Source organism: Neoarius graeffei, chromosome 14 (genome assembly GCF_027579695.1).
Source record: "Neoarius graeffei isolate fNeoGra1 chromosome 14, fNeoGra1.pri, whole genome shotgun sequence".
NCBI classification, from domain to species: Eukaryota; Metazoa; Chordata; class Actinopteri; order Siluriformes; family Ariidae; genus Neoarius; species Neoarius graeffei.
Genome location: NC_083582.1, coordinates 75,865,389 through 75,878,424, shown reverse-complemented (window position 1 = coordinate 75,878,424; position 13,036 = coordinate 75,865,389). Strand labels below are relative to the sequence as shown.

Genomic DNA, 13,036 nt, shown 5'->3' with positions numbered 1-13,036 from the left:
GGTAGAGCTGGATGTCATCCGCGTAGCAATGGAACTGGATGTTAAATTTATGGAAAATACTACCAAGAGGGAGGAGATAGATAATGAATAAAAGAGGTCCAAGCACAGAACCTTGGGGTACACCAGAAGAGAGGGGGAATGGTTGGGATGTGAATGTTTTTAGTTGGAGCAACTGAAAACATTTTGGAGCCATGAAGCTGGACACTGCAGGAAGGTCTGTGCAGTTCAATATTTTTGTATTTTCTACTTCGCCTCCATCTCCATTCTGTGGTATAATGTATGCTGATGAATTGGGATTTGTTGGGAATTAAAGTATGTAGCCTAGAGTTACCATCTATACACTCACCGACTACTTTAGGAACTTGTTCTTGACTGCAGGAGTCTGGTCTTCTGCTGTTGCATGCTGAGATGCTTTTCTGCTCACCACAGTTGTAAAGAGTGATTTATATCAGTTACTATATCCTTCCTGGCAAAAAAGCTCAAACCATTCTGTCCATTTCCCTCTGACCCTCTCTTATCAACAAGGCGTTTGTTTCCACCCACAGAACTGTCGCTCGCTCACTCACTCAGTGTTTTTTGTTTTCTGCACCATTCTGTGTAAACTCTAGAGACTGTTGTGTGTGAAAACCCCAGGAGATCAGCAGCTTCTGAAATACTCAAACCAGTCCATCTGACTCAAACCAACACCCATACCACAGTGAAAGAAAGTCACACTGTGAGATCACAATTTTTCCCGTTCTGATGTTTGAACATGAACTGAAGCTCTTGATTTTGTACCTGCATGATGTGATGCATCGTGCTGCTGTCGAGGGATCGGCTGGTTACAGAACTGCATCAAACAGCAGGTGGATGTAGGGGTGTTCCTAATAAAGTGCCAGTGAGTTTAGCACAATTCTGAGGAAAAACATTTAAGGACTTTTTTTTAAATGGCCAGATGGGGAGAGCTGGGACAGTTCATTATGGTACAGGTTTTTTCTTGTGGTTTACATATATACATTTTTTAAAAACATTTTTGTTAAAAATATGGACGTGTACCTGCATGAGGATGAAGCTTATTTCATTCCTTCTTGAGAATGGAACTGTTTTGTCGAGTCAGGTTTGGGGTAAACTGACTTTTTTCTATCACTGTACCAGTATTGTGTGTTCATATGGTAAACGTTTTCATCATAAATAAAAATTAAACATATATGCCTAGGTATTTTATTTTTGTCCCAAGTCTCCCAGCATTATGTCTCACGTCTCCTCTCAATGTCTCATGTCTTCCCACAAAAAAATAATGACAGAAAAAGTGAAGGTGTCACATTCAATATGAATGTGACACTACCTGCAAATAATTTCACACAATCTACAAAAGCTAAAAACTTGTCCCACGTCTCCCTGGTCTCCCCGAACCCCTCACTCATGCAGCTTGATGATTCTCCTATGATGATTTGTTCAATTACGTCTATGATAAAATTTTAGTATTGAACACAACTGACTGTTACATGAAAAATCATTTGAATGACTCCCTTTTAATTCAAAGACATTTATACTTCTAATCTCATCTCATTATCTGTAGCCGCTTTATCCTGTTCTACAGGGTCGCAGGCAAGCTGGAGCCTATCCCAGCTGACTACGGGTGAAAGGCGGGGTACACCCTGGACAAGTCGCCAGGTCATCACAGGGCTGACACATAGACACAGACAACCATTCACACTCACATTCACACCTACGCTCAATTTAGAGTCACCAGTTAACCTAACCTGCATGTCTTTGGACTGTGGGGGAAACCGGAGCACCCGGAGGAAACCCACGGGGAGAACATTGCAAACTCCGCACAGAAAGGCCCTCGCCGGCCACAGGGCTCGAACCCGGACCTTCTTGCTGTGAGGCGACAGCGCTAACCACTACACCACCGTGCCGCCATTTACACTTCTTATGAATGAAAAATAAATAAATAAATAATAATATTCAGACTCACCCAGGAACAGTTTCAATTCCTTTTCCTTCATCACCTGAGCTTTAATGAGACACTGGAGCTTATTTGTCTTTCACATCCATGTTTGTTAGCTAGTTGGTTTGCGCCCAGTTTTGACATGCATGATTGCGACCTCTTCAGAAAGTAGCGTGAACAAACTACTAGGGACAAATGTTCAATCCTGATATGAATATTTTCAGAAGTAACCACAAATACTGCAAATATGTCAGTGTTCACAACATATGTTTTTTTTTTTTTTTTTTTTTCACAGCCAAGGATTCCAGCTGGAATGAGGAGGACAAAGTCATGCTCAGGGGTCAGAGGTTGAAGAGCGGTGGTGATGCATACTGGGATGATGTTGAGGATCCTGCACTCATGGTGGTCCCCAGGTCTTCCAGATCCATGTCAGGAGTCAGCCAGCACCGAGACTTCATTCGGGCACTTCCAGTCAGTCTCGCCAAGAAGATTTTAGGTGAGAAAAGAAACATGTAGTAGTAGCAGATTTTTTTTTTTTAAAGTCAGAGTGCACTCGTTTGCAGATCTTAAACTGCATGAAAGGCATCACAGTGGTGCAGTAGTTAACTCCGTCACCTAACAGCAAGCAGGTTCTGGGTTTGAACCTCACAGCTGACTGGGGTGTTTCTGTGTGTAGTTTGCATGTTCTCCTCATTCCTGTGTGGGTTTCCTACAGGTGCTGTGGTTTCCTCCCACAGTCCAAAGACATGCGGATGAGATCAACTGGCTACTTGAAATTGCCCATGAGTGTGAATGGCTGTTTGATTCTTTCTGTGTTAGCCCTGTGGTAGATTGGCAACTTGTCCAGGGTGGACCCTGCCCCTCGCTCGATGTCAGCTGGGATTGGCTAGAGCTCACCCATAGCCCACAATTAATAAGTGGAGTAGAGAATGAATGAATGAATGAATGAATGAGAATTCCTGAAATAATATTTTTACTGCATTTTATTATCTAGATGTGAGTGTTTTCCTGGGAAATACACTACCGTTCAAAAGTTTGGGTTCACTTTGAAATGTCCTTATTTTTGAAAGAAAAGCACTGTTCTTTTCAATGAAGATCACTTTAAACTAATCAGAAATCCACTCTATACATTGCTAATGTGGTAAATGACTATTCTAGCTGCAAATGTCTGGTTTTTGGTGCAATATCTCCATAGGTGTATAGAGGCCCATTTCCAGCAACTCTCACTCCAGTGTTCTAATGGTACAATGTGTTTGCTCATTGCCTCAGAAGGCTAATGGATGATTAGAAAACCCTTGTACAATCATGTTAGCACAGCTGAAAACAGTTGAGCTCTTTAGAGAAGCTATAAAACTGACCTTCCTTTGAGCAGATTGAGTTTCTGGAGCATCACATTTGTGGGGTCGATTAAATGCTCAAAATGGCCAGAAAAATGTCTTGACTATATTTTCTATTCATTTTACAACTTATGGTGGGAAATAAAAGTGTGACTTTTCATGGAAAACACAAAATTGTCTGGGTGACCCCAAACTTTTGAACGGTAGTGTGTATATATATATATATATATATATATACAGGATATATATATATATATATATCCTGCCCCTCCTAGAACTGCCACCTTATTGTGGTGGAGGGGTTTGTGTGCTTGAATGATCCTAGGAGCTATGTTGTCGGGGGCATTATGCCCCTGTTAGGGTTTCCCAAGGCAGACAGGTCCTAGGTGACAGGCCAGACCAAGAGCAGTTCACCAAAAAACCCCTATGGAGAAAAAATCCAGGACCGTGACGTCGCCCGGTAGGACGCAGCCGGGGCCCCACCCTGGAGCCAGGCCCGGGGTTGGGGCTCGTATGCGAGCGCTTGGTGGTCGGGCCTTTGCCCATGGGGCCCGGCCGGGCTCAGCCCGAAGAGGCGACGTGGGCCCGACCTCCTGTGGGTTCACCACCCACAGAGGTAGCAGTAGGGGTTTGGTGCAGTGTGGATTGGGTGGCAGTCGAAGGCAGGGGCCTCGACGACCTGACCCCCGGACACAGCGGCTGGCTGTTGGGACATGGAATGTCACTTCGCTGGGGGGGAAGGAGCCTGAGCTTGTGCGGGAGGTTGAGAGGTACCGGCTAGAGATAGTCGGGCTCACCTCCACGCACAGCTTGGGCTCTGGAACCCAGCTCCTCGAGAGGGGCTGGACTTTCCACTTCTCTGGAGTCGCCCATGGTGAGCGGCGGCGGGCTGGTGTGGGCTTCCTTATAGCTCCCCAGCTCAGCCGCCATGTGTTGGAGTTTACCCCAGTGAACGAGAGGGTCGCCTCTCTGCGCCTTCGGATTGGGGAGAGGGCTCTTGCTGTTGTTTGTGCCTACGGGCCAAATAGCAGTATAGAGTATCCGGCCTTCTTGGAGTCCCTGGGAGAGGTACTGAGGGGTGCTCAGACTGGGGACTCCATTGTGCTACTGGGGGACTTCAATGCTCACGTGGGCGATGACAGTGACACCTGGAGGGGCGTGGTTGGGAGGAACGGCCTCCCCGATCTGAACCCGAGTGGTGTTTTGTTATTGGACTTCTGTGCTAGTCACAGTTTGTCCATAACGAACACCATGTTCGAGCATAGGGGTGTCCATAAGTGCATGTGGCACCAGGACACCTTAGGTCGGAGGTCGATGATCGACTTTGTAGTCGTGTCATCTGATCTCCGACCCTATGTCTTGGACACTCGGGTGAAGAGAGGGGCTGAGTTGTCAACTGATCACCACCTGGTGGTGAGTTGGATCCGCTGGCGGAGGAGGAAGCTGGACAGACCTGGCAGGCCCAAACGTATGGTGAGGGTCTGCTGGGAACGTCTGGCCGAGCACTCTGTTGGGGAGGTCTTTAACTCCCACCTCCGGGAGAGCTTTTCCCAGCTTCCGAGGGAGGCGGGGGACATTGAGTCTGAGTGGACCATGTTCTCTACCTCCATTGTGGACGCAGCTGTTCGGAGCTGTGGCCGCAAGGTCTCCGGTGCCTGTCGTGGCGGCAATCCCCGAACCCGGTGGTGGACACCGGAAGTAAGGGATGCCGTCAAGCTGAAGAAGGAGTCCTATCGGGCCATGTTGACCTCCGGGACTCCTGAGGCAGCCGACGGGTATCGGCAGGCCAGGCGTGCTGCAGCTCGGGCAGTTGCGGAGGCAAAAACTCGGAACTGGGAGGAGTTCGGGGAGGCCATGGAGAAGGACTATCGGTCGGCCTCGAAGAAATTCTGGCAAACCGTCCGGCGCCTCAGGAGGGGGAAGCAGTACTCTGCCAACACTGTTTACAGTGCGGGTGGGGAGCTGTTGACCTCGACTGGGGACATTGTCGGGCGGTGGAAGGAATACTTTGAGGATCTCCTCAATCCCACCGTCATGTCTTCCACTGAGGAGACTGAGGCTGATGACTCAGAGGTGGACTCGTCCATTACCCAAGCCGAAGTCACTGAGGTGGTTTGCAAGCTCCTCGGTGGCAAGGCACCGGGGGTGGATGAGATCCGCCCTGAGTATCTCAAGTCTCTGGATGTTGTGGGGCTGTCTTGGTTGACACGCCTCTGCAACATCGCGTGGCGGTCGGGGACAGTGCCTCTGGAGTGGCAGACTGGGGTGGTGGTCCCTCTTTTTAAGAAAGGGGACCGGAGAGTGTGCTCCAATTATAGGGGAATCACACTTCTCAGCCTCCCAGGGAAAGTTTACTCCAGGGTACTGGAGAGGAGAATTCGACCGATAGTCGAACCTCGGATCCAGGAGGAACAATGCGGTTTTCGTCCTGGTCGCGGAACACTGGACCAGCTCTATACCCTTCATAGGGTGCTCGAGGGTTCATGGGAGTTTGCCCAACCAGTCCACATGTGCTTTGTGGATCTGGAGAAGGCATTCGACCGTGTCCCCCGTGGTATTCTGTGGGGGGTGCTTCGGGAGTATGGGGTTCGGGGCTCTTTGCTAAGGGCTGTCCGGTCCCTGTACGAACGGAGCAGGAGTCTGGTTCGCATTGCCGGCAGTAAGTCAGACCTGTTCCCAGTGCATGTTGGACTCCGTCAGGGCTGCCCTTTGTCACCGGTTCTGTTCATAATTTTTATGGACAGAATTTCTAGGCGCAGCCAGGGGCCGGAAGGAATCCTGTTTGGGAACCACAGGATTTCATCTCTGCTTTTTGCGGATGATGTTGTCCTGTTGGCTTCTTCAAACCAGGACCTTCAGCATGCACTGGGGCGGTTTGCAGTCGAGTGTGAAGCGGCTGGGATGAGAATCAGCACCTCCAAGTCCGAGGCCATGGTTCTCGACCGGAAAAGGGTGGCTTGCCCTCTCCAGGTTGGTGGAGAAGTCCTGCCTCAAGTGGAGGAGTTTAAGTATCTCGGGATCTTGTTCACGAGTGAGGGAAGGATGGAGCGTGAGATCGACAGGCGGATCGGTGCAGCCTCCGCAGTGATGCGGTCGCTTTACCGGTCCGTCGTGGTGAAGAAGGAGCTGAGCCAAAAGGCGAAGCTCTCAATTTACCGGTCGATCTACGTTCCGACTCTCACCTATGGTCATGAGCTTTGGGTAATGACAGAAAGAACAAGATCGCGGATACAAGCGGCTGAAATGAGTTTCCTTCGCAGGGTGGCTGGGCGCTCCCTTAGAGATAGGGTGAGAAGCACAGTCACTCGGGAGGAGCTCGGAGTAGAGCCGCTGCTCCTCCACATCGAGAGGAACCAGCTGAGGTGGCTCGGGCATCTTTTTCGGATGCCTCCTGGACGCCTCCCTGGGGAGGTGTTCCAGGCATGTCCCCCCGGGAGGAGGCCCCGGGGAAGACCCAGGACACGCTGGAGGGACTATGTCTCTCGGCTGGCCTGGGAACGCCTCGGTGTTCTTCCCGAGGAGCTGGCCGAGGTGTCTGGGGAAAGGGAAGTTTGGGCTTCCATGCTTAGACTGCTGCCTCCGCGACCCGGTCCTGGATAAGCGGAAGAAGACGAGACGAGACGAGACGAGATATATATATATATATATATATATATATATATTAGTTAAATTTTTTCACCATGGAAAAGTCTTCAGGCCTGAGGAGTTTAATCGTTTCTCAGTAACATGGCACCTTTAAATTAATATATAAATGTACAACAGCAGCTTGTGTGATATAATGTTTGGCTGAATGTTTGGCTGCCACACACCACCAAGTTATTGATTATTTTCCTATAACAGCACTCTTTCAAGTGTTTTACTCCTTATTCATATAAGTAATTGTGCTCATTTCAGTGCTTCAGAATCTTTAAAGGAGATACGCAGAGCCTTTATTTTTAAATAAATTTCTGAGTGGATAGTATCTCCATCCTTGACTCTTGCATGCTGCATAAATGGGAATAAAAAATATATATTTTTGAGAGTTAAAATCGACCGCAAAGTTGGCATTGGAGCTGCCTTGATGAGCCAGCCAGCCCTGAGCGCGTGACATCACTGCGATAACTGGTTTTAAGGCCGAGGCCTTTTACAGCTATCGACCAAAATCATATAAATAAAAATTTATGGTGAAAGTAAGAAATACCATTACCGACTTGCTCAACTAAGACTGATTTGACTTCACTGATTAGTGAATTAAATAATCTTATACCGGTAACTTAAACACACAATACAAGTTACATGTATTAATCTAAATGCAGGGAAACAACGTGGTTTTTTTATCCAAATGAGAGTCGGAGCTTACCCGTCTGTATTCTCGCTTCTTGAAGGCCGATATTGTGCCCGATTGTTTTTGAAACAATCTGACTTTCAGTTGTTTGTTCAGTTCTCTGTTCATTCACTTCTTCCATGTAAGGGTGAGATGGCAGCAATATCCAGTTTAGAAATGAGACAGCTGCTCCACTCATTCACTTTTCTTCATACTGAGTACTCCGCCATTACTGCTCGGCTCAGGCAATTACTAAAACCTGGGACGGAACGGGATCTCACTGGTTTTAGCAACAACTGGAGGGAGGTCACTGCCCGAGCGATATGTCATGTCCCGTTCCATCCTGGGTTTTAGCAACAACCCTTGGCTCACTCCGGGAGGACTGGTGCAACTGAACTCACTTTCCTTTAAAAATAAATAAATAAATAAATAAAATAAATACTTTCCTTTTTTTTGTAGTTTTCTTTTCCTTTAATTGTTGATACTGCACACTCTTTCAATACGGGCTTATAGCCAACGCTCCTCAGATCAGAGGTCTCGTACGAGTCTTCAGTAAAATGTGCAGAGCAGAAGAGAGATCACTTCGTAGCTGCCCAATGTGCCCGTGAACTTCTCACAAAACGCGTCCAAATCTTTGCAGTTTGAACATTCTTGGGCCATGAATGCAATGTAAATCCACCTTCTGTCATGTTGCTGTACCGGCCAGCAACACATCTACAGTGGTGCTTGAAAGTTTGTGAACCCTTTAGAATTTTCTATATTTCTGCATAAATATGACCTAAAACATCATCAGATTTTCACACAAGTCCTAAAAGTAGATAAAGAAAACCCAGTTAAACAAATGAGACAAAAATATCATACTTGGTCATTTATTTATTGAGGAAAATGATCCAATATTACATATCTGTGAGTGGCAAAAGTATGTGAACCTCTAGGATTTAGCAGTTAATTTGAAGGTGAAATTAGAGTCAGGTGTTTTCAATCAATGGGATGACAATCAGGTGTGAGTGGGCACCCTGTTTTATTTAAAGAACAGGGATCTATCAAAGTCTGATCTTTACAACACATGTTTGTGGAAGTGTATCATGGCATGAACAAAGGAATTTTCTGAGGGCCTCAGAAAAAGCCTTGTTGATGCTCATCAGGTTGGAAAAGGTTACAAAACCATCTCTAAAGAGTTTGGACTCCACCAATTCACAGTCAGACAGATTGTGTACTAATGGAGGAAATTCAAGACCATTTTTATCCATCCCCAGGAGTGGTCGACCAACAAAGATCACTCCAAGAGCAAGGCGTGTAATAGTCAGTGAGGTCACAAAGGACCCCAGGGTAACTTCTAAGCAACTGAAGGCCTCTCTCACATTGGCTAATGTTAATGTTCATGAGTCCACCATCAGGAGAACACTGAACAACAATGGAGTGCATGGTAGGGTTGCAAGGAGCTAGCCACTGCTCTCCAAAAAGAACATTGCTGCTCGTCTGTAGTTTGCTAAAGATCACGTGGACAAGCCACAAGGCTATTGGAAAAATGTTTTATGGACAGATGAGACCAAAATAGAACTTTTTGGTTTAAATGAGAAGCGTTATGTTTGGAGAAAGGAAAACACTGCATTCCAGCATAAGAACCTTATCCCATCTGTGAAACATGGTGGTCAGAGTATCATGGTTTGGGCCTGTTTTGCTGCATCTGGGCCAGGATGGCTTGCCATCATTGATGGAACAATGAATTCTGAATTATACCAGCAAATTCTAAAGGAAAATTTCAGGACATCTGTCCATGAACTGAATCTCAAGAGAAGGTGGGTCATGCAGCAAGACAATGACCCTAAGCACACAAACCATTCATCAAAAAAACGGTTAAAGAAGAATAAAGTTAATGTTTTGGAATGGCCAAGTCAAAGTCCTGACCTTAATCCAATCAAAATGTTGCGGAAGGACCTGAAGCGAGCAGTTCATGTGAGGAAACCCACCAACATCCCAGAGTTGAAGCTGTTCTGTACGGAGGAATGGGCTAAAATTCCTCCAAGCCGGTATACAGGACTGATCAACAGTTACTGGAAACGTTTAGTTGCAGTTATTGCTGCACAAGGGGGTCACACCAGATACTGAAAGCAAAGGTTCACATACTTTCGCCACTCACAGATATGTAATATTGGATCATTTTCCTCAATAAATAAATGACCAAGTATAATATTTTTGTCTCATTTGTTTAACTGGGTTCTCTTTATCTACTTTTAGGACTTGTGTGAAAATCTGATGATGTTTTAGGTCATATTTATGCAGAAATATAGAAAATTCTAAAGGGTTCACAAACTTTCAAGCACCACTGTACATGGAATGGCGATATATTAGCTCAAAATGGAGGATCAGAGTTGCAGTCAGCTCTGTGTTTTAGGCTACATCCACACGACAACGGCAACGAGATGTTATTTAAAAAAATATCGCATCCAAATGGGCAACGATCAGTAAAATATCAGGTCCATATGGCAACGCAACGCTTGCTGAAAACGATGCAATACACATGCCACACCTCTAGGGGTGCTGTAAGACGGTCCCTTCGGAGACACCAGAACAATAGAAGAAGTAAGGACGCATGTGCATAAACTATTATGCGCAAGACTTCATATTAGCCACAAAGTCAGAAAAATCTGTTCGTAAAATTACATTATAATGACCAAATACAATGAAAAGTATTTTTCCAGTCTCACCTGTGAAAGGTAATCCCATGTGATCTCGTTTGGACGGTAAACCTGTTGGTACAGTTAAACGCACCACATGAATGAGGCATCTTTATTCTCTGCTTTGACCCATCCAATATGGTGGCGAGGATGACGTATGATTCTACGCGGAAGGCGGCGTCTTTAATGGTCCGGAATAAATTGAATGCTACACATTGATGGATTAATTTGTTCTTCTACGCCCTTTTTGAGGAATGTATTGCAGGACTTAAACCAACATCTGAAGAGGTGAGATCGCTCCTTTTTTTCCCTATTTTTGCTGGCGGGATTGACTCTGCCCTAAGGGCTATTCTCTCTCTCTCTCTCTCTCTCTCTCTCTCTTTGCACCATTACACAATAAATATTCACAGTGAAAATATTTTGTAAGCGCGTTTCATGAACCAAGTTATAGGATTTGTTGACAACTCGCATCGAGTTCGTTACACTTCTACCCGGCGTGAAGCACTCACAGTCGTGTGGTTGTGACGTCATCATAAACAAATCTGTTCTACTCATCCAGATGACTTCGCAACGGCAACGTTGCCAGATCTTTCCACTCTGGAACCCGTTCTCAAAAGATTGTGTTTTGGGGCACCCAAAACGCCAGTGCCGTGTGGACGCCAGGCCTAAACGATAAACAATTGTATCAGATTCACCTGAATCCGTTGCCGTGTGGACAGGGCCTTAGTGTAGCGGAAATGGCGATGAGACCGATAGACTTCCTGCTGTGACGTTATGGACGTCAAGGTCATTTACTCAGACTGCTGCCTATATAAATCACTTTAATCATAAAAATTACTATATTAGATTTATTCTTCATGCTTAAAACTATTCCTGTGCCAATCTTGAGGTCTCAAGGCATTTATAAACAAAAGTGAGGCCATGGCTCTGCGTATACACTACCGTTCAAAAGTTTGGGGTCACCCAGACAATTTTGTGTTTTCCATGAATAGTCACACTTTTATTTCCCACCATAAGTTGTAAAATGAATAGAAAATATAGTCAAGACATTTTTATGGCCATTTTGAGCATTTAATCGACCCCACAAATGTGATGCTCCAGAAACTCAATCTGCTCAAAGGAAGGTCAGTTTTATAGCTTCTCTAAAGAGCTAAACTGTTTTCAGCTGTGCTAACATGATTGTACAAGGGTTTTCTAATCATCCATTAGCCTTCTGAGGCAATGAGCAAACACATTGTACCATTAGAACACTGGAGTGAGAGTTGCTGGAAATGGGCCTCTATACACCTATGGAGATATTGCACCAAAAACCAGACATTTGCAGCTAGAATAGTCATTTACCACATTAGCAATGTATAGAGTGGATTTCTGATTAGTTTAAAGTGATCTTCATTGAAAAGAGCAGTGCTTTTCTTTCAAAAATAAGGACATTTCAAAGTGACCCCAAACTTTTGAACGGTAGTGTATGCTTTAAGATCCATTCTTTCACCATTTTAACATGAAAACCTCCCATGAAGTTCACTCTGCATGGATCCAATTGCTAAGTGTAACCAACCTCTTGCAAAGTACAATGTATTAGCCCCCTCAACCCTGTTGGTTAATTAATGGATCACCACAGGACCACCACTGCAGAGATGTTAATTGGTAGTTACAGTGACACTGACACAATAGTTCTGCTGGGGTTTTTATTACTGGCTTTGTTATATATTGTGTAGTGCATAAGAGTTTATTGTAACATGAGCACAGTGACCTCTGCGTCACTCTATTCTCTCAAATACTATTTGCTCCAGTGTTGAGGATGAACAGGTTTCTCAGATCTTGACCTTTGTGCTGACTGTCAGATCCTTTCAGCTCTGTGTGCTCACCTTGGCATAGCTTTATTAACCATTCACAGGTTAATTTAATGTCTTTAAAGGCTCACCATGCGCTAGACAGAAAGGCATATGTGTGATGGAGACCCACCATTAGCAACAAGATCCTCGGTTTGTTCTGCAGCTGCTCGCAAATGTGTGAAAAACTGCAGTGTTACCAAGATGGACACTTGGACACACAATATTGGAAAGGTTGAGTGTTGAATCATTTAGAATGATTTCAGATCACTTCTTAAGGCAAGACACTAATTTCTAGTGCTAATATGATCCAGATTAGTCATCATAAAACAGTTCAAGAATAAAATATCAGCTTCAGAATCAATTTTGGTCATCATTTTGGGCTGTTTGTGAGAACTCGGTCACAATGACACTGATAGGTTTTCCTAGATCAACACACAATTGGGGAATGGTATTCTTTCACCAATGTTGTAGTCGAGTCACTAAACCTCGAGTCTGAGTCCAGTCTCAACTCCCCAGTGTTCAAGTCCAAGTCATTAAAGAAGATTTCGAGTTGAGTCCACTATTGATCTGAGTCGAGTCCGAGAACAAGACTCCAATAGCACCATTTGATGGTGGCTGTTGCTGCCTTTATGTGAAAGTGTCTCTGCTACTGTGTCGGACTAACGTTCCTGATCGACTGCCCCATTTTAGTTAACAGGCTACAGATAAAAAGCTTGTTCATTGCTCAGCAAGCCCCGCCCACTATCAACAGGGCAAATAACTTGAGAGAGGGTTAACACTAGCGAGTTCATCACTCAGCAAGCAAGCCCCACTATCAACAGAGCAATGAACACAGCATGTCACTTCCTTCTCTGGGTGTGGTCTCGCCAAATGACGATTGAAGTTCGAGGTTGTCCCTGTCGTCTCCTCGATAGTTCTTCTACATATGGAACACATAGCAGTGCATTTTTTCC

At 45.3% G+C, this 13,036-nt stretch overlaps 1 protein-coding gene across 1 annotated transcript in view; it reads left to right on the top strand.

The window, feature by feature from the left end:
• Positions 1-13,036, top strand: part of fbxw10 (F-box and WD repeat domain containing 10) — a gene marked incomplete at its 5' end in the record, with an annotated part of 50,347 nt that overhangs the window by 6,589 nt on the left and 30,722 nt on the right. The window contains 1 exon segment of the mRNA XM_060938885.1: positions 2,229-2,429. Coding sequence (XP_060794868.1) covers positions 2,229-2,429 — 201 coding nt within the window.